Raw genomic sequence first — 21,733 nt, forward strand, 5'->3', positions numbered from 1 at the left:
ACAAAAGCAGAGATTACAGGATAAAGGGAACAGAAAGATATAGAAAGGATTCTGATGAATCCCCAAAACCTATGTATAGACATATCAATTTGAAAAACCTATGTAAAATGGATTTTGTGAGAAAATAAATTAACAAATCTGACTCAAGACGAGGTAGAAACCATGTCTGCATAAACATAGAAGAGACTGAAAAGAAAGCTAAAGTTAGACCTCAAAAGTGGGTAACAGGTCACTTAACTGTGCAAACAAATTCTACTAAAACTTCAAGGGAAGGACTGTTCCAGCTTATATAGACCATGACTAGGCAGGCAGGGGGTGGGGGGTGGGGGTGGGGTGGGGTGGGGAATGTGCTGGGGAAGCTTACATGATACATGACCCCAAACAAGGCAAGGGTGCGGTACGCAGGAAATTATAGGTTTATCATTCTTTGAAAGTAGATGTAAAAAAACAAGCAAAAATACTGGCAAAGCAAGTTTGGCAATGTTAAGAGAACAACCTATCATGACTTTGCTGGATCTTCCCCAGGAAAACAAAGATGCCTCAACACAGTTCATGACACTGACTTGTTAAATACCAAACACATATGCAGAGTACATCATGAGAAACGCTGGGCTGGAAGAAGCACAAGCTGGAATCAAGATTGCCAGGAGAAATATCAATAACCTCAGATATGCAGATGACACCACCCTTATGGCAGAAAAGTGAAGAGGAACTAAAAAGCCTCTTGATGAAAGTGAAAGAGGAGAGTGAAAAAGTTGGCTTAAAGATCAACATTCAGAAAACTAAGATCATGCCATCTGGTCCCATCACTTAAGGGGAAATAGATGGGGAAACAGTGGAAACAGTGTCAGACTTTATATTTTTGGGCTCCAAAATCACTGCAGATGGTGATTGCAGCCATGAAATTAAAAGATGCTTACTCCTTGGAAGGGAAGTTATGACCAACTTAGATAGCATATTAAAAAGCAGAGACATTACTTTGCCAACAAAGGTCCATCTAGTCAAGGCTATGGTTTTTCCTGTGGTCATGTATGGATGTGAGAGTTGGACTGTGAAGAAAGCTGAGTGCCAAAGAAATGATGTTTTTGAACTGTGGTGTTGGAGAAGACTCTTGCAAGTCCCTTGGACATCAAGCAGATCCAACCAGTCCATTCTAAAGGAGATCAGTCCTGGGTGTTCATTGGAAGGACTGATGCTGAAGCTGAAACTCCAGTACTTTGTGCACCTCATGCGAAGAGTTGACTCATTGGAAAAAACCTTGATGCTGGGAGGGATTGGGGGCAGGAGGAGAAGGGGACGCCAGAGGATGAGATGGCTGGATGGCATCACCGACTCGATGGACAGGAGTTTGGGTAAACTTCGAGAGTTGATGATGGACAGGGAGGCCTGGAGTGCTATGATTCATGGGGTCGCAAAGAGTTGGACACGACTGAGCGACTGAACTGAACTGAACCATTTCAATAGAGGTGGAAAAGGCTCACAATAAAATTCAACATCATTTCTGGAGGAAAAGAAGGAGAAGAAGAAGTTAGGAGGAGGAAGGGAGGGAGGGAAAAAGAAAAAAGAAAGGAAGAAGGCTCTTAGCAAGCTAGGAACATAAGGTAATTTCCTGAAGTTGACAAAGGAGTTGCACTAGAAACTGTAGCAAATGTAATAACCAAAGGCAAAAAATTAGAAGCCTAGTCCAATTAGGAACAAAGAGAAAAAAGAAAGATATATATAAATATTGGAGATTAAGAGAAAGCTGTCATTTGCTGATTATTATTAACCTATAACTATCATTTGCATGAGAATCCACTGATGAAGTTTGTATTAGAAACAAAAAGTTTCAACAAAACTACCAGCTTAAAAAAATTAAAATTCATAACTTTTTTAAATGGCAATAAAATAACTGTAAGTAGACCTACTGTATAAGCAAAACATAAAGAAAACTGTTACTTTACTGAATGAATAAAAAATGTAAATAAAAGAACAGGTACATCATATTTCTAGATAAGAAGCTTTTCACTCCAAACCAACGTTCAAATTCAGTATAATCTTAATTAGGTAATTTATAAAATTTACTGTGTAGTAAGTCACCCACAAAGTCTAAAAATGATAAAGGAAGAATCTGGCTTATGCAACATTAAAAGCTAAAATACTATCCCCGCACACCTGTTAGAATGGCTAAAATCCAAAACACCAACAACGCCAAATGCTAGCCAGGATGTGAAGCAACAGGAACTCTCACTCATTGCTAGTAGGAATGCAAAATGGTACAGCCACTTCGGAAGACAGTATTGTCAGTTTCTTACAAAACTAAATATACCCTTACAATACAATCCAGCAAATCATTTTCCTATATATTTACCCAAAGGAGTTGAAAACTTATGTCCACACAAAAAAACCTCCCCACAGATGTTTACAGCAGCTTTATTTGTAACAGTCAAAACTCGGAAGCATCCAAGAGATGTCCTTCAGTGGGGGGCTGGATAAACAGCGGTGTACCATACAATGGGTATTATTCAGCGATAGAAAGAAATGCGCTCTCAAGCCATGGAAAGACACGGAGGAAATGTAAATGCATATTACTAAGTGAAAGAAGCCAATCTGAAAAAGTACACTGTATGATTCCAACTATATGACATTCCGGAAGGGGCAGAACTACGAAGACAGTGAAAAAAAGATCAGTGGCTGCCAGGGGTTGAAGGATCAGGGGGAAGGGATGAAGGAGGCAGAGCACAGAGGATTTTTAGGCAGTGAAACTGCTCTGAATGATACTATAGTGGTGGGTATAGGACGTTAAGCGTTTGTCCACAGAATGCACAACGTAAAGAGTGAACCCCAAGGTAAACTATGGACTTTATGTAATAAAAATGTATTAATAAAGGTGCATCAGTTGTAACGAATGCACCACCCTAATGCAACATGTTGATAATGGGAGAAAATGGGGACTTCCCTGGCAGTCCAGGGGTTAGAACTTCACCTTCCAATGCAAGGGGTGCAAGTTCAATTCCTGGGGAGCTATGATCCCATATGCCTCAGGGCCAAAACACCAAAACATAAAACAGAAGCAATACTGTAACAAATTCAGTAAAGACTGGAAAGATGGCCCACATTAAAAAAAAAAAAATCTTAAAATTTTTTTTAATAGGAGAAACTGGAGAGAGGGGGCATAGGGCACTCCCTGAACTTTCTGCATTTTTTCCTGTAAATGTAACACTGCTCTAAAAAATAAAGTCCATTTTTAAGAAGTCTTGACAGATGCAGTTGTTATTGACATGGCTGCTCCATAGTGAGCCAGGTAAGGTGAGGCTGTGAGTGAGGGTCTTTCCCACCAAAAAAAAAGAAAAAAAACCTAAAAACAATTATAAGCGTTGAATACACATAACCAACAGATAGATCAAGAGAACAGAAATATTTGATAAGTGATACACGGTAGCATTATACACAGTAGCATTCCAAGTCAACAGTGAAAGGCTGGCTTACCCATCAGTTTGCTGCTGCTGCTCAGTCACTTCAGTCGTGTCCAACTCTGTGCGACCCCATAGACGGCAGCCCACCAGGCTCCCCCGTCCCTGGGATTCTCCAGGCAAGAACACTGGAGTGGGTTGCCATTTCCTTCTCCAATGCAGGAAAGTGAAAAGTGAAAGTGAAGTCGCTCAGTCGTCTCCGACTCTTTGTGACCCCATGGACTGCAGCCCACCAGGCTCTTCCAACCATGGGATTCTCCAGGCAAGAGTACTGGAGTGGGGTGCCATCAGTTTAGGACCAACTAATTATTTGGGGGAAATATTCAAGTTAGATTTCTAGTTCATACAGTTTATAAAAATCAGTTCCAGATGGATTTAAGTGCTGGTTTAAAAGAAGCAAATACAAGTAGTAGAAGAATTAGGAGAATTTGTTTAGAATCCAGAAGTAATTGAAAATCTTCTTAAATAGGATGCAAAACATAAAAACTAAATTTAAAACACCTGTATGACAGAAGTCCCACATATGAGTCAAGTAGAAATGATTGTTTGGGGCAGCCTTTCCCAACAGAGCTTTCCACAAGAGTGAAAATGTTTTGTTGCATCCAAGCTGCCCAACACATGTGGCTTCTAGCCACTTATGGTTCCAGAGCACTTGAAATGTAGCGAATACAACCAAGGACCTGAACTTCTTTTCTTTCATTTAAATTAACTTAAATTTAAATAACCACATGTGGCTATTGGCCACCTACTGGATAGCGCACGTCTAGGAGAACACATATGCAGATATATAATAGGCCAAGGATTAATATTAATAGACCAAGGGGGTTTCCCTGATAGCTCAGTTGGTAAAGAATCTGCCTGCAATGCAAGAGACCCTGGTTTGATTCCTGGCTTGGGAATCGAACTATCCAGCTATCCCCTGAAGAAGGGATAGGCTACCCACTCCAGTATTCTAGCCTGGAGAATTCCATAGACTGTATAGTCCATGGGGTTGCAAAGTGTTGGACACAACTGAGCAACTTTCACTTAAAGGACCTCTATAGATAGATGAAAAGAGGCTTACCATCACTAGTAATTAACAAGTGCCAAATAACAGTGTAGCATCTCTTCACCCATCACTCCAGCAAATATTGAAGAAATTGATAATATCCTGACTTCATGATACACATGAAAACTACACAGGAGGATAAGCACAACATGGATATGCTGGGGGCATAAATGAATTCAGACTCTTTGAGGATAACTTGACAATGCCTATTAAAATTATAAATGTGTTCTATCTTTCTGTCATGTAAGGATGTGAGAGTTGGACCATAAAGAAAGCTTTATGAAGAATTGATGCTTTTGAACTGTGGTGTTGGAGAAGACTCTTGAGAGCCCTTGGACTGCAAGAAGATCAAACCAGTCAATACTAAAGAAAATCAACCCTGAATTTTCATTGGAAGGACTCGTGCTGAAGCTCCAATACTTTGGCCACCTGATGCCAAGAGCCGACTCATTGGAAAAGACCCTGATGCTGGGAAAGATGGAGGGCAGGAGGAGAAGGGGATGACAGAAGATGAGATGGTTGGATGGCATCACTGACTAAATGGATGCAAATGTGAGCAAACTCCAGGAGATGGTGAAGGACAGGGAAGCCTGGCATGCTGCAGTCCATGGGGTCGCAAAGAGTCAGACATGACTGATACACTGACTGAGCGACTGAACAACAACAATCCTTCACCTTTTCCACCCGGCAATTTCACTCTAGGTATTTATCCTAAGAAATACATGTGAGTCCAAAGAGGAATGTCCAAGTATATTCACTGAAGTGCTATTTGTAATAAGCAAAAAGGAGGATAACAATGAAATTACCTATCAATAACAATCTAATACAATGTTCTCTCCCTTCATAATGTGGGGAACTGTGCAGAGACTGAAAAGAGCTATATGTGCTCATGTGAGAAGATTTCCAAAAGATTTTAAGAGAAAACAATGACACATTAAAAATCAGTATCAGAAGTATGCTCCAATTTATGGAAAATAAAGCCATGCCTCTCTGTGGATATTCACATGCTCAATCCGGGCCAGTTTACACCAAACCCACGATGGTGGTCACCTGGCAGGTGATATGGACCACAGCAGGAATAGATGGACAGGCAGAGGGGACTTGCATTTTGTATGTGTTATTTGAATATTCTCATAAAAATTCAAACATTATAGTTTGTACATCTTTTAACTATCTTAGAAAATAAAGAGAAAACCTTCCCTTTAATCCAGTGGCCTTTAGTTCTGAGGCCAAAGAGCTCTGCTCCACTCCACAGCCTCACTGGCCCCACGAGAGCATAGAAACCAATGTGGTGACCCTGGTGGTAGGGCGAGGGAGGGAAGTGGGGGTTCCCTTACAGAAAGCACCCGTAAGGGGCCAGCTTTCCTCCTGGCAAAGCAATGCCATGGGTCCTCCCCAGGTGCTGCTTGTGAGAAATCATTTTATCAGGAGTAGTAATTTGAAAATGAAAGCAGTGATTTAAATTGTGTACTGGCAGCAATCAAAAACACATGTGTAATGAGTTTCATCAATTATAAAACATTCCCTTAGATGCACTGACTTGTTGGCCAGTGGACGTCTTTGACAGGCCCGGCTGTCCAGATTGGTGGTTGAGTAGTGAATCCAAAGTACAATCAGGTCAGAGGGGCACCACTGTCCCCAAGTGACGAGGCACCCATGAATGCCCCCATGTGTGCATGCTCAGTCGCCAAGTCATGTCCAGCTCTTTGCAACCCTGAGAACTATAGCCCACCAGGCTCCTCTGTTCATGGGATTTCCCAGGCAAGAATACTGGAGTGGGTTGCCATTTCCTTCTCCAGGGGATCTTCCTGACCTAGGGATCAAACCCCCATCTCCTGTTTGGCAGGTGGATTCTTTACCACACCACACTGCCAAAGAAGCCCACAAATGCCCCCAGAACCCCACAAAAGCCACTGCCTTTCCCTGATTAAACGTAGCCTAACATCCATCATGCTGGCTGATGCCTCAGAAGGCTCACCCTCCCAGCCAGATGTATAGTGGAGCCTGAAAGCCTGAATCCACTGCTCCAGGGCCCTGGGGGGGCATACATGGCTGAGTTGTATGGGGAGGCCCTGAAGCCCGCGATGGTGGGTATGGACCCTTGACCTTCATGCTCTGGGACTTCGGTCGTCCCGGGCACCTTCCCCTAGGGATCAGACACTGACACAGAGGGAAACAGGCCTCTGCCTGCCGGTTCCAAGGGTACTGCTCCTCAGTCAGCATAAAGATGCATCATTTTTAAAACGTCTTCATGGTTCAGAAGAAACAGAGAGGAACAGAGGGCTGTCGCTTCATGGGTACAGGTTCTGACGTTACGGGACATGTCAGGAAATGGATGGTGATGATGCTGTGCCTCTACGTGAATGTCCTTCGTGCCACTGAACTGTACCCTCCAAAGGGGGCAAAGTGGTAGATTTCATGTTTTGTATGTTTCACCACGGTTTTAAAAATACATTCAAATACAAATAAAAAAGTAAAGGGTACTTAAAAGAGGTAAAGTCTCAATTATGTTCAAACCTTCAGCAGTCCAGAAGAGTCATTCCTTCAGCCCGGCCAGCAGGCGTGGGAGCCTGGAAGGCTGCGGCCCGAGGGGTCCCCAGGCCCCAGGGTTTTCCCACCTCTTCCTGGTGGAGGAGCTGCCGTATGGGCAGAGAAAGCCTGGTGGAGCCCACTGCTCGTGTCTGAATTAGGATCCCCCTTATTAGTTTATGTGGGCAAAAGGGTCCTGCAGGGACAGTTAGGGACTTTGGGGAAGGTCATGGACACACTGCTATATTTAAAATGGCTAACCAACTAAGACCTGCTGAACAGCACATGGACCTCTGCTGCATGTTATGTGCCAGCCTGGATGGGAGGGAGGTTTGGGGGAGAACGGATACATGTATCTGTATGGCCGAGTCCCTTCACTGTTCACCTGAACATATCACAACATTGTTAATTGGCTATACCCCAATGCAAAATGTTTTTGGTGTTAAAAAATTAAAATTTGGGGGGAAAAAAAGGAGCCCTGCAGCTAAAACGTTTGGAACCATCTGCCCTAGGTTTTCCTGTAACTACTTTAATGTTGGCGTCACACACACACACACACACACACACACACACACACACACACGAGTGCTCTCAGCATTCAAAGTGACAGCCTGGGCGGGTGGGGAGACTGGAAGTGGGTGGCTCAGCTCACTGCCAGGTGTCAGGACTCAGTCGCAGAACAGAAGAGTGTCATAGAGCATACTGGCCCTCTGTGAGCCAGTGTTTTCTTTCTTTCTTATTCTGTTGCCTGATTTTTGTCTCACCTTAGGTCCACCGTAGTAATTGTCCTGGGGGCGGGGGCTGCTCTGGGGCCTTCGGGGAAACTCCCCTGGAGGGAACAGGAGGTAAAGAAACCTGGTCACTGTGCCCACGAGGGGCAGAGTGCCCAGGTCCCGCCCCCTCTCTCAGGCTCAGAGCTCCCATCAGCCCGGCCGCACCCTCTGCAGGGCCTGTTGCAGAGGCTGGGAGAGCGGGTCTTAGACCTGGGGCTGCTCCATCCTGGAAGCAGGAAGCGGGCACCTGGGGAGGGGTCTCCAGAGGGCACTTCCCATGTTCAGTGGTGCCCGCCCCCTGCCCGGGAGACACCAGGACTAACGGCTGTGTTTTCCCACCACCACCACCGGCTCTAAGTGCATCAGCTGAGACAGACCCAGGAAGCTTTCATGGACCGAACTGGAGATGCTCTCCTGACAGACAGACAGCAGGGCTTGCTTGTTCTAACCACGTGTCTTCCCCAGAGCTCTGGCTTCCAGTACACGACCAGCAAGAACACGGTGTACTCCCTGATCTAGCACTAACGGGGTATGTGGTGGTGTGTATATGTGGGGTGTGTATGTATGTGGCGTGTGTATGTGTGTGCACCTATGCCTGACAAGCAGGGCCTGGGCTTGTCCAGCTCTTAGCCCCCTAGTCTGTATCTGCTCCATCCTTTCCCAGACTGTGGGTCTACTGGCCACCAGCAAGCCCTGCTCAGCTGCAGAGGGACAGGGCAGAGGAGGAGGCGGCGGGGGACTCCCACCTGCCCACATGCTCTTACCTGTGCCGCCAGCCAGGCCATTCTCCATCCCCGGAGGTCCGTCTGCATCAGCCTGGCTCCCCGCCCGGCCGTCTGTGGGTGGGATGGAAGCAGAAGAAGAGGGTTGGCCCGAGACAAATGGACAAATGGACCTCACACAGGGTGGTCCCTTTTATTTTTTTAATTTGGCCACATCGCACAGCATGTGGGATCTTAACTCCCCAACCAGGAATGGAAGCTGTGCTCCCTGCAGTGGAAGCAGGAGCCTTAGCCGCTGGACCACCAGGGAAGTCCTCAGTCCCACTCTTTCACGTCTCTCTACCTATGGCTTCCATTGAAATGTGCAAGAATTTTCATAGCGCATATATAGCTACTCAGCAGGTAAAATGTGTACAATTCCCACTTTCTAAAGAAAAAACTGAACCCCTCAACATGCGCCCAGTCACGGAGGTGGCTGGATGGCACAGCTGGGCAGGGTCCTGGGGCTTCTGATGTCCACACTCTCAACACCTGCAGGGTGAGGGATGCAGGAGGCCACACGTGAGAATCAGGAAACTCTTTAATTCTAGAGACCCCCCCTTATGGGCATGAGGACACCCTGGCAGGGGGGGCAGAACTGACCCTCCAAAATCACCAGCCCCCTGTCTTTCAAAGCCCCCGTCCATGTCCCAGTGAAAAACCCTCCTGGGGCCTCCCTGCCATCCCCCCCACCAGCATGGGAACACACACACGGCCAACCTGGGTCCCAGTGGCCTGGTCCTTCACCCACCACTCTGGGCTCACGGTGAGCATTAAGCTTGGGTCTTTGGAGCATCTCCCAACTGGCTCATCTGGTGCCTGGAACACGATCAGGACAGGATCCTGCTGCTCTGTCGCCTCCGCCTGGGGTGCCCCCTTCCCAGGTCCCTGTGTGGCCACTGCCCCTTCCAGGCCCGAAGGTCACCAGCTCTGAGTGGTCTTCCCTGGAGACCCTGTGTACAATCACAATCCTGGCTCCACCTCCCATTCCTCCCCAACACTTCCGCCATCCGACAGGGTATTTCCTTGTCTGCTTATCCCCGACACGTCCATGTCGGGGGCTGGCACCAGACAGCCGTGTGTGGCACCAACAGGCTGCCAGCTGCGGGCACTCAGAGGTACAGCAGCTGCCCCGTGGTGCTGTGGGTGGCCCCTCCTGAGGACACGGATCTCGTTTCCCGTGCCAGTAGCCCCCTTGGCCTCCCTGCACTCCCAGTGGGCCCCAGCCTCTGCCCCACATACCTGGGCTCCACCACCACTCAGGCACAGGGGCCCAGCCCCCACTTGCTCTGCACCTCAGGCCCCAGACGGCCTCCCCACTTCCCTCTCCCAAGTCCCCTCCCCTCCCAGCAGCCACTCTGGGGCAGGGACCCAGGCTGGGAATCTGAGTGGGGGGTCAAGGGTGTCAGGGAAATACAAATCTGATAGAAAAGTCTGTCTCCCTGTTGAGAAAAGGGAAAGAGACTCCCTCCCCTTTCTTTCCTTTTCTTTAGAAATCTAACTGGAAGCCCTTTCTCTCCCCCTTCAATGTATATGTAAATCTTTTGAAAAGTTCACTCAGTCTCTTGCCAGGACCCTTTCTCGAGGACCTGGAGCCATCTCTTCGAAGTGCAAATGTCAAGGGATCAGCAGCCAGTGTCCCCTCCCATGGAAGGTAGGAGCCTAGCTCAGCAGTGCCCGGCTCCAAGATGCAAACCTCCTCCCATCCTCCCCGAGATCCAGGAAGTGTGTGCTTCCTTTGCAGGAAGGCAGTTAGCTCTCCCGGGTGGCCGCCAATTCCAGGTGAATGTAGGGGAAACTGTGTGACGAATGGTGCTATCAGGTCCCTTCACCCAGAACCGGTTATGCTTTCCCTCGAGAACACGTGCGTAGTGGGGTCGCATCTGCTGGGCTATAAGGTAGCATGACATTTCTCTCTGTCTTTGCAGTCTTTTAGTGTGTCGCCTGTGACGTGCATGTTGCTGGCTTAATGCTTATCCAGTAATAAAACTGTTTCTTTCTCTTCTATCTTGGTGCAGAGCTTTCCAGGGTAGGAAGGAGATTTTGTTTTTAATTCTATTTCTCCCACATGAATCTGTTATATACTCCTGCTGTGGGTTCTCAGAGATGCTGAAACCTGCCTGAGGTGCAGAAGAAACAGGGCCTCAGGGCCCCTGATGGATGCTGGTGCGCCTGCCTTAGCACCACCTCTTCCCTCCAGGTTGCCACCTGCTTCTTCCCCACCTGGGGCCTGAGTCTGTGAAGAGAGCTGTCCTGGGCTGGTGGGAAAGATCCAGGGCCCTGGAACTGTGGGGCAGCTTCTCACCAACTGGAGATTCAACATCTGCCCAAGGAGACTCAGACTGCTGGTGAACAGGGAGGTCACCTCAAGGCAGGGAATCTCAGATGGAGGGTGGAGGCTCAGGCCACAATTCAGGACAAGGACAGTGGGTGGGTCTTGGCTTCATTCATGAAACCCCTACACAACACAACTGAGGCCTCTCCAGCCAAATCAAATCTATCCTGGTTGATCCGTTGTGTCTTAGGAGATATCCAGGAACTCAAAATAGTCTCAGATGGCAGAAGGGCTTCGATTCTTGGTGACCAGTTCACAGGGAGTCACCAAGCGGCTCATGGTCCAACAAAGACCAGAAGTGGAAATGGAAGGAAGGGACCCTCATGGGCCGAGGGGAAGAAGGGAGAAAGGACAGGGCAGGGCACAGGAGGAGAGGCACAGGGAACAAGAGCGGAGACAGGGGCTGTGTCTCGGGGGTCCACCTCCACCTGTGTACTCCGCAGGGATGTGTCTGGAACCCAGGCCGACAGGAGCCCTGCAGGCCAACCCTTGAGATGGCCAGACCTTGGAAGGGCCCAGTGTGCAGTGGTATCTTTCCAGGACGGCAAGGCCACAGCACACCTCAGCCTGCCACATGGCACTGGCTGCTCCTTCTCACCCACGAGACACATCGCTCCGCTGGCTGGAGGGAGACATGCCCAGGGACCCAGTGAGCAGAACACCCCGGCCGTGAGGGGACTGGTCCCCATCCATCAGCACCCCGACTCTGGCCTCTGATGACCTCTCCCCTCCCGGCCTGGCAGGTCCCGTTGGGGGCAGGACACCCACCAGGGCCAGGTCTCGGTTCAGGGCCCTGTCGCCTCCCCCTTCCCAGCCCTGTCTCTGGGTCAGGCCCCCGTGGGGACGAGAGCCCCGGGATGGGAAGGCCTCTCGGGCAGCTGCCATGACAACCGCCAGGCCACATGATGAGGGACTGTGGTCCACAGCAGGGCCTGCAGTCTGGGGGGACAGGGGAGGTAACAGAGGAGCTGTGGGCTCAGCGGGAATTTGAGGAGGGGGAGGCGCTCAGTGGCCATTGTTGGACAAAGCCCATGGGCTGGAAGGGGCAGTGCGGGGACATGTCCAGGCCACCCCGCCACATCCGCCTGATCTCAGGGCCCTGGATCTTCCCCACCAGCCCAGGACAGCTCTCTTCACAGACTCAGGCCCCAGGTGGGGAAGAAGCAGGTGGCAACTCGTGTGGCCTTTGTCACCAGTGGAGCGGGACTGGCCACGTGCCCTCCACCGGGAACTGAGGCTTCCAGGGTGGCACCACCCAAACTTCAGCCAAAGCCCAGCTCCCAGGCCGGCTCCCCTCCAGGGCCACACCTAGGTCTTCATCCTCAGCCACTGCTGGCTTTGCCCAGACCCCTCCCCATGGGAAACTGTGGACAGGGGGCAGTCTTCTCAAGGTACTCTCCCCATCAAGCTGACTGCCCCCCTGCCCTCATACCAGCAGTCAAGACCCCCAGCAAGGAGCACAGGCCAGTGTTTGGCAGGGGATGGGCAAAGGCTCACGGGCTCCAGCCAGCCTCCACCCTGACAATGTGCTCTCAGAGTCCTCTGGGGACACACAGACCCTGTCTGTCCTTACCTCATTCACTGGGGAGGGGGTGTTCCCTGGACACCTCGGTACTGAGCTGGCTCTGGGAGAAAGAGGGGCTGGCCAGCCAAGACTCATTAGGGACCGGGAGACAGACAGTGTACCAAGCACTCAACAAGCATCGCCCACTTCATCCTAAGGATACACGGCTCCAGCTCCAAGACGTTGAGCAATTTGCTCAAGGTTACACAGCTAGGAAGGCTGCAGCCAGAACCTAACAAGCTGGGATAGGCCAGGTGGGTTGGCCCACCCCAGCCATTGTGCCTTCTCCTGGACCGTGCCTTCTCCTGGACCACGCCGTCTCTAAGAGAAGGTGAGGGATGCATCAAACCTTAAGCTACCAGGACCTCATTCAGGAGTCTGGCCTCTGTACTCACATGTGGTTATTTAAGTGTCTATAAATTAAGTTAAAAACTCAGTTTCTCAATCATGCTGGCCACGTTTCAAGTGCTCAATGCCCACATGTGGCTAGAGCTAGCATAACATCCAATGGAAGAGAAGATTTCCAAGTTCATGAAGTTCTGCTCGAGATATAAAGCTCCAGGGAGTGGGGGTGGGGGGGTCCTGCCTGCCTGGGCCCGAGATGGAGAAGGTGCTCAGTTTATACTGAATGAGTGCATGGAATGGGAGGACTGACGAGGGGGGGTCCCCTGGCCCCAGGGCTTCATCACAAATGACAGACACCTCAGGATGAGCTAACGATGTCCTCTGCCTGGAAAACGGAGTTCAGTGCACATCAATGGATATTTCATTTAAGGTTTACAGTCACAGGTGGTTGCCAAGGGGGAGGGCATCGGGGGAGGGATGGATTGGGAGTTTGGGATTAGCAGAGGCAAACTATTATATAGAGAATGGATAAACAACAGGGTCTTCCTATAGAGCACAGGAAACTATATTCAATAACCTGTGATAAACCACAGTGGGAAATAGTAAAAAAAGAATGTATATATATGCATGTATATATACCTTCTTTATTATGTATATATATGTATAACTGAATCACTTTGCTGTCCAGCAGAAGTTACATCATTGTGAGTCAACTATACTTCAATTAAAAGGATATTGATAAAATACAATCATAGGCACATGAGAAGAAACTGATCTGAACACTCAATGCACACAAACTCATCCGGACATAATCCTATCTCACATCCAACACGGCTGACTACACACAAGTTTAAAGATACAGAAATGCAGAGATACTCACACATACAAGAACGCTTGCAAAACTACACATGCAAAGTACAGAGAAACTGAAATATGAAGAAATCCACAAACTACAGATCCACTGAGAGACAAGTGTGCCACCGTGGACCGCATGAGCACAAGTCACTACCCTTCCAGCACTGTGACTCCCTGCTGACACAAGTGTCCTCGGGAGCTACGACCAGCCCTCCAGGTCCACTGCTCCAAGGAACGGAACTCGGGGGGCACCGAGGCCACAGGGAGCTGGGAAGCAATAGGGAACAGTCACCTGCTGGGTCGCCTGTGGGGTGAGCTGAGGGCAGGGGCGGCGTCAGTCAGCACGGGGAGAAGCTGGAAGGGCGCAGAAAGCTCTAGAAAGAAGATGAGGCTGGGCCCAGCAGGCCAGGGCAGCCCGAGACTCAAGGCCAGGCTGGAGGGGTCCAGCCAGGAGGCGACAGCAGGCCGCCCCCACTCCCATGGGAAGCTGAGCCTCCGAGTCTGCCCCTTGCAGTCTGCTCCCAGCGCTGCCCCTACTCAGGCCCAGGCACGCAGGGACCCAGAAACAGGGGCCCTGAGTTCTAGCTCCATTGCCCTGGGCAAATGATTGCTCCTCCCGGCCTGGGTTCCCAGTGGTGAAGGTGACAGAAAACGCCTGCTCTGGGGGTCTGCTGCCAACATCAGGTGGGGAAACACTCAACTTCCTAAAAGCCTGTAAACCGTCTTTTCTCTACCATCACCGGGGCCTGAGAACAACCCACGCCCAAAGGTTCTGAGCCCTCTCCCCAGACACCCTCCCTACCGGCTCACTCTAAACTGGCCCTCTTTAAGCGGCTTCAGAGTCTCCAGAGGCCCCCGGAGCCCACACGGGAACCCCACGCTCTGCTCAGCAACGGGAGCTGGCCTCCCAGGGGAGCAGGGCGTAGACAGCTCTCAGGGGCAAGGCTGCTTGCAGAGCCAGGCTCCACAAAGCAGCTCCAGGTACCATCTCTCCCAGGAGATGGAGGCTGAGCCGGGAGGATGGTCTCTTCCGGCCTGAGTGGGGCAGGGCCTGAGAGCCAGGCAGGGGGCTGGACTAAAGAGCCCTGGACACTCCACCGGCTCAGCTCAGGCAAGCCCCAGGACCTCACACCCCAACTTTACTGGGGGGAAAGGGGCTCGTCCAGCCTCTGTCTCCCAGGAGACAGCCCCCAGGCCCTCTTCCAAAGCCGATCCCAGGCAGGCCACTTGCACAGGAGGCCTGGTCCCTGGGCATGGGCTCTGGCTGGCCCCTGGATAATCAGCACCCTTTCTGAACCCCCATCCCAGGACCCACCAGACCTCACACCTCCCTCTCCTCCAGAGTTTATGACCAAGGAGGACACGCAAACCAATCCCCAACAAGTGGCTTTTAAATGATATCAAAAAGGCAGGACAACTGCTGTTCCCACTTTCTAGGGCCCTGTGCTGAGGACAGACAGGCAGGCAGACTAGGCCAGGCCACGTGAGCATCACCTCCGCCCCCACCTGCAGGCCTGCCTCCATCCCACATGCCAGCATCAGGCATGCCCAGCATCTTTCTACAAGTCCCACAGCACCTCCCAAGCCCCTCCAGGGCCCCCACCCCATCTCCCTGTCTCATCGCCCTCCCTGTTCCACCCTCATTCCTGGGGTCTATTCACCACTGGATCAGGTGTCCCCCTGCACCGCCTACTGTTACGGCTCCTAAGTGCCGCCCCATCCCCTCCTCCTACGCCAGCATCTTCAGGCCTTGGACTCCCAAACACCATGGTCCTCAGTCCCAGGAGAGGGGACGAGGCAGGCAGCAAGGGGACGGGGCAGGCCGGCACCCCATAGAGAGACCAGGCGGTAGGAAGGAGGAGCCTAGGACCGGGAGGCCTGAGACCTGGGGACCCGGCTTGCTTCTGGTTAGCCAGGTGGCCCTGGACCAGCGAGTCTCCTTCCCTGGGCCTCTGTCTCCATCTGCAAACAGAAATCACTCTTGGTCCTCTGCGGAGAATTGTTCCACCAAGCAGTGCAGGCAAACATTGCGAAAGGACTCTGGGAAAGGTTCACGAGGTGCAAAAGTTCTTTTTAGGTCGCTGCATGGCCATCACCCGCTCCCTGCTCCTCAGCTGGACCTCAGAATGGTGCCTCATGGCTGCCCTGATAGGAACAGCCCAATTTAGGGACTTCAGTCTCAACATCCCCTGGGAACCTATCCCGTCACGCCCACCTACCTCCCAGAGGTCCCGGGTTCAACCCCACACCAGTCCGCAAGGGCCCGCCTTCTGGGACTCCTGCCCCACCAGCCCTGCCCGACCTTTGCCGGGACCGCCCCACTCCCCGCCTGCCCGCCCCAGGCCTGCCCCCGCCCATGGCATCCACACTGCCAGTTTTGCTCGCCCACTTCCTTTCAGAAGACAGAGCAGCACACATATTCTTCTGCCCCAGTCCAAGACTCAAGAGCCTGCCAGGATTTCGGGACCCCAGTTACCTGACCAAAGACAAGGAATGAAACCGGCTGCTGACAGTACTTGGAAGTGTTATCACATTTTAATTCATAAACGCTTTTCCAATCCCGCGCTGTATTCACAGGAGCATGACAAGGATAAGGAGTGTTTCCCCTTTTTGGATGAGTTAGAGCTCAGGTCTCCTTCTGCATAGCCTGTCTGCTACTTTCCTGCAGGCCACCCCCATCCTAGGAAACCTGAGATTCCACAGCTTACCCCTCACCAAGGGGGTAAGCTTCCACCAAGGGGTGCACGGACCAGCTCTACACTTTGCCCTGGGCATCCCTTGCCCCTCCAGGGGGGACTCTCCAGGCCTCTCAAAACTCTCAGCACCTTTCACTACTGCAGAGTGCAGCCCTCACAGTTCACAAGCCACTAAATCGTACTAGTGCTGTTTTAATACCTCCAACACCTGCCATGGCTACAAGCTTCAGCTCACCTGGAAGCAGCACCCATATTACAGCTCACCTTGCTCTCCAATCCATCCACCATCCAGACTCAGAGCAATTTTCCTCAAATTACAGTTTAAACATGATACTCCTTTGCTTAAAAACTTCAGCGGGTCCCCAGTACTTTCAGGTACTTCTACAAATTTTTTGCCAAGACCATTTAAAATCTGGCCTCTGAGCACCTCTCACTGCACCATCAACCTACCCCACTGTCCCCAAATGCAGCTCCCTGACCTTGCTGTGTCTGGAACACCTGTCATCAGTCTTGGAATACCCTTGCCCAACTCTTCTCTGCCCAGACCAAACCAGGGATCACTTTCACCAGGAAGCCCGTGTGGATTCACCAGGCTCAGAGCAAGGACCTTCTCCATTTAACCTGTGCACCCACCCAACCCAGTACCATCCACATGGTACAATAATATAATTTGTCTCAAAAGCATGACTGTAAACATCTAAACACAGGGAGCCTTTCTCTCCCCAACACCCGGCACAAGATCCAGCATGCTGTAAACCATTAATATAAATGTTAACAAAGGAATATTTAAATAAAAGAAACATAAGTCCAAAACAGATTAGAAGCACAGAACCAGGGAACCTTAGAGCTGAAAGGAGACTAATACCCTCTAACCTCTTCATTTTACAGATGAACCCTGGGACCCAAAATGGACACCTCATAGTGGAGTCTGGCCATCACGGGCCTTGCCTGGGGGCTTTGGCCACACCCCATCCCAGGTCGGGAGGACCAAGCACGCACCAGGCTCCATCCTCCCAAAGGGCTGGAGCGGGACCGCATCTCCACCTTCAGGAGGGAAGAAACCCCCAGCGCCGACCCCCATCCCCACTAAGATCTTGGCTTCCTGTGCCGGTCTTCCTGGAATGGAGGTTTCGGGGAGACCCCTACACACACACACACACACACACACACACACACACACACACACACACGCCCCTTCGATTTCCGTGGTGCTTCCCTCTCATTGTTCTCGCCCCCAAGCTCGGGCCCATTCATTTAATCATTTATTAAGCACCTACTATGTGTCACTCTGCGGCGAGCACTGGGGTTCCCGCCCCTGCAGGAACTCGGTCTCTGGGGGAGGCTGGCATCACTCCCAAACATCGGGACCGTCTCTGGCAGAGCGCGCCCAGAGGCGGGCAGGGGAGGCCGAGGGGCAGTCCCCCCAACCCCAAGCTCACCTCCCCGCCTCTCCAGCTCTCACGCCCCCCGTTCCAGCTCTGCCCCGGCCTGCAGCCCCTCTCCACGCACGACCCGAGCCCGTTTTTCCCGGGGAGCTGTGCGAGGGTGGGGAAAGTTCGGGACTGAGAGCGCGAGGGGCGGGGGTCTCGAGGGACCCCGGAGGCCGCCCCCAGCCCGAGGCTGGGTATAAACGGCGCGGGAGGAGCCGGGCGCTGGCCCTCGACACGGCCCGTCCCTCCGCACGCCCCTCCCCGCCCAGATTCAGAGGGACTCGGAGGGAGGGGACGGGAATAAATACCTTTGACTTTGTGGCTAAGGTTAACGGGAACTGCCACCCCGGGGCGACTTGGGCACTGCGCTCCCCGGGCCCCGCCAGTCCCGGGGCGGGCGGGGCGGGCCCGTACCCCTGATTGGCTGGCGGGCCCGGCCATCCCCGGGGCCGCCCCGCCATCTGATTGGCTGAGCGTCTCAGATGACCAGTTTAGCCCTATCGGAGCAGCCTGCGGGGCGGCCCCTTTGTTCTCCAGAGCCAATGGCTGGGGCGAGCCGGCTGACCCCGCCTCCAGTGAAACCAGCTCCGGCCCAGCCGGACTTTAAAGCTCTGGCCGCCGGGCGGGCGCCGGGCTCTGATCGCCCAGTGGGGGAGGAGGGATGAAGGCGATGTCTGGTAACTGGTGACCTGACGGTACCGCAGCACCCGCTCCTCCCATCCGCCGAACTCTCCCCTCCCGGTCCTTGCCCCGCAGACGCGCGCTCTGAAACCGTTCCAGTCGCTGGGCCACTCTCGGTCCGACGCCAGCTGCGCGCCCGCACCGCCGTAGGAGCCAGAATCTGGAGGAAAAAAAAAAAGATACACAGAGCCCGCTCCAATGCTCACACTCGAGTGTGCATGTATCATGGTGGTGGCACTTTGCACGACAGCACACCAGGTGTTAGAGAGATGTTCGCGTCTCGTGTGACCAGAGAGATATCGCCCTCCGCACCCGCGCGGCCCTAGGCACGTCGTAAGTGCGTGATAAACGACCCCGGGGTTTCCAGGAGAGACTTAGACATCATTAAATCCAACCCCTCGCCCTGCAGTTGAGGAAACAATGAACTAACTTTCCTGAGTGGAGTGCGACTGCTGATTTAGAGGCAGCGTTCAGATGGCCAAGCAGGGTCTTAGTCCTTCAGAAGAGAGGATTTTCTCATCTACCCACCCTGATCGGAAGGAAATGCTCCTTTATAAAGTCAATAAAATTCCTCATTGCCAGCTCAAAATGGGCCGGCCAGCTAGGGCAACTCCCACGGGCACACTCTGTCCGGAACTGCTTAGAAACCGCCTTTGGGACATGAGGTTGATACAGAGAAAAGCCAGGGCCTCACTCTGAGACTTCCTACAAACCTTACTGTTAAGCCGTTGGATCTTACTCTAATCAGTCAGCAACTGTCTACTAAGCGTTTGCCCGCGAGCTCAGCTGTTGTTTAGCCTCATATCACAAGAGGAACCGGGAGCCCAAGATTCTATGTTTTGCCACAGTCTTCGTGTGCAGTTTTGTTCTGTTTTCTTTTTAACAAAAGATACTTTCTGTCCCTGGACTTTGACTTATTCATCTGTAAGAGTTAATAATTTCCTAGTTACAGTCAGCTGTCCACATCTGCCGATTCCACGTCCATGAATTCAACCAATAGCCCAATGAAAATATGCAGGCGAAAATAAAAGAAAGTTCCAAAAAAAGCAAAATTTGAATTTTCCCGGGTGCAGGCAACTGTATATAGCATTTACATTAAGTATTATAATTATCTAGAGGTAATTTAAGGTATACAAGAGGACATGAGTGACTAAGGTTATATGAAAATGCAATACCATTTAAAGAAGGGACTCCAACATCCAAAGATTTTGCTATTCAGGGGAGTCCTGGAAATAATCCCCTGAAGATCCTGAGAGACCCTGGGTTTTTGCAGGGCCCTAATTGGTTCTATGGTCTACAGAAGCATTTGTAAAGGGTAAAACCCTACCCAGTGGCCAGACATCCCTAGGTTCAGTTCAGTTCAGTCTCTCAGTCATGTCCAACTCTTTGCGACCCCATGGACTGCAGCACACCAGGCCTCCCTATCCATCACTAGGTTATCAACCCTTTAAAGAGTCTCCGTCATCTTATTTTCTAGAGTACCTAGGAGGAAGTTCAACCAAGACTTACGGAATTCCTGTGTTATAGTTCCGCTCTGCCACTGGCTGTGAGTGGGAAAGTCATCTCCACTCTCTGGCCTGCTCCCTCTTTCAACAGAGTGAAAGACTTCCTCCAGATGGACATTTCATGACCAAGCCTGCTTCAAGGGTGGAAAACAACGAAGCACATCTGGGATCCTATTTCCCTTGATGGAAAACAAGAGGGAGGCTGCACATGCGTGTTTGTGAAGGCACAGGGAAAATGTCAGGAAGGCCACCCCCGCACTCTTTACTGGATGCAGAGAGAAAAGCCACAAGGGGGGGTGGGGGTAGGGGGGCTGGAGTGGGGGAAAGTAAAGGATAACTTTCACCTTAAAAAACCTAAATATCTCTTCATTGTTAAATTTGATAATTTAATACTTTGTAATTGTAGAAGGAGGGGGAAAAAAAACCCTGGACTCTTTAGAAGGGGAGGTCCTCTTAGCAGCATGTTGACCCCTCCAATGGGGCCATCCCTCACATGCCCTGCTGAGCAAGGACTCAGCTCCCACCAGGCCCCCTGAGGGACTCGGGAAGGAGCCATGGGCAAGTTCACTTTGTCCTTGCCCCCTTAAGGTCACTTCTGTGGCTTTCCCTGAACTTCGGTCCTCTCCTCACCCTTTGCTCCAAAGCAGTGGGCAGGCATGTTTCTAGGGGACCCACCACCAGGCATTTCCTTTACAAGTAATGACTTCTCAGGAAGTCAGGAACCCTGATCACATTCCCTCACCTTCATCCTTTTCCCCAGTCACCCCATCCCAACCCTTGATGCCTGAGGACCTGTTTCCTGCCATCATCCTCAGACATCTAGCTACTCTCCTGATCACTTGAAAAAAAAGCTCCCTTCCCTTGAAACTGCGCTGCCCTGGCATGGCTTGTGCATTCTCAGTCATGTGCCTGTTCAGTCACGAGAGCACTCCGTCGAGTCCAACTCTTAGAAACCCCAGGTACTGTAGCCCACCAGGCTCCTCTGTCCATGGAATTCTCCAGGGAAGAAATACTGGAGTGGGTTGCCATTTCCTTCTCCAGGGGATCTTCCTGACTCAGGGATGGAATGTGCATCTCTTGCACCTTCTGTATTGGCAGGCAGATTCTTTACCACTGGTACCACCTGAGCTCCCTTAAAAAGACATATTTAGGTGGGGCTTTCTTGAGTCATGTTCCTAGGTCATTTGAGAGATCATTTGCCCTCCATGACACAGGTTTTGAAGTGGGCCCATAACCCCATAAACCTCTAAAAAACTTTGAAGCTGTCTGCTTCCATCCTACACATTTAGAACCCACCCCACCCCACATCCATCTCTCTCTATTCAAATTCACAATCTGTGTATAGGAATAGGTCCTCCCAGACTTAGGCCTCTTAGGGGTAAGATTGGGTCTTATTTTTGTAAACTCCCAGTTTCCACTGCATCAAGCACACTATAGATATTTAATACTTGTCTACACCAAAAGCAGCAGCACTGCATTTGTCTAATAAACACGCAGTGGTGGACAACAGCATGGTTTTCGGGTTGAACAGACCCAGGTTTGAATTGCTTCTGGTGATGAATGGTTATATGACCTTGAGCAAATGTTTTCATCTGCAAAGAAAAAAAAAAGCAAGTACCTATTGAACTCTAAGTTGTTAGATAATTTAGGTAAACTTCTTTCCAAGGTGCCAGTCATACAAACAAATGGTGGTTGCACCCGACTCTGTGCTAGGTGCTGGAAATCTATGTAGAAACTAGTGAGACAGTCAGAAGAGCCT

The 21,733-nt window shown here is 51.0% G+C and overlaps 1 protein-coding gene and 1 long non-coding RNA gene across 16 annotated transcripts in view; one reads left to right on the plus strand and one right to left on the minus strand.

The window, feature by feature from the left end:
* Positions 1-6,990, plus strand: part of LOC147373481 (uncharacterized) — an 18,578-nt gene extending 11,588 nt beyond the window's left edge. Inside the window, exon 4 of the long non-coding RNA XR_015161952.1 lies at positions 4,749-6,990. This is a non-coding gene — a long non-coding RNA (uncharacterized LOC147373481). The remainder of the gene's footprint in view (positions 1-4,748) is intronic.
* Positions 1-20,161, minus strand: part of ZNF775 (zinc finger protein 775) — a 23,830-nt gene extending 3,669 nt beyond the window's left edge. The window contains exons 1-4 of one of the 15 annotated variants that reach the window (XM_086395029.1): positions 19,979-20,161; positions 18,478-18,629; positions 9,284-9,382; positions 8,567-8,638 (exon numbers count right to left, since the gene is read on the minus strand). In XM_086395029.1, the coding sequence (XP_086251155.1) occupies positions 8,567-8,638; positions 9,284-9,359 (148 nt within the window). In that variant the 5' untranslated portion in view covers positions 9,360-9,382; positions 18,478-18,629; positions 19,979-20,161. The other 14 variants (XM_086395032.1, XM_086395035.1, XM_086395036.1 and 11 more) reach the window with 14 other exon arrangements.
* Positions 20,162-21,733: the final 1,572 nt, after the last annotated feature.

The sequence above is a fragment of the Bos grunniens genome, chromosome 4 (assembly GCF_055505025.1).
Source record: "Bos grunniens cultivar Pamir isolate PY7600 chromosome 4, Bosgru_T2T1.0, whole genome shotgun sequence".
In the NCBI taxonomy this organism is placed as follows: Eukaryota; Metazoa; Chordata; class Mammalia; order Artiodactyla; family Bovidae; genus Bos; species Bos grunniens.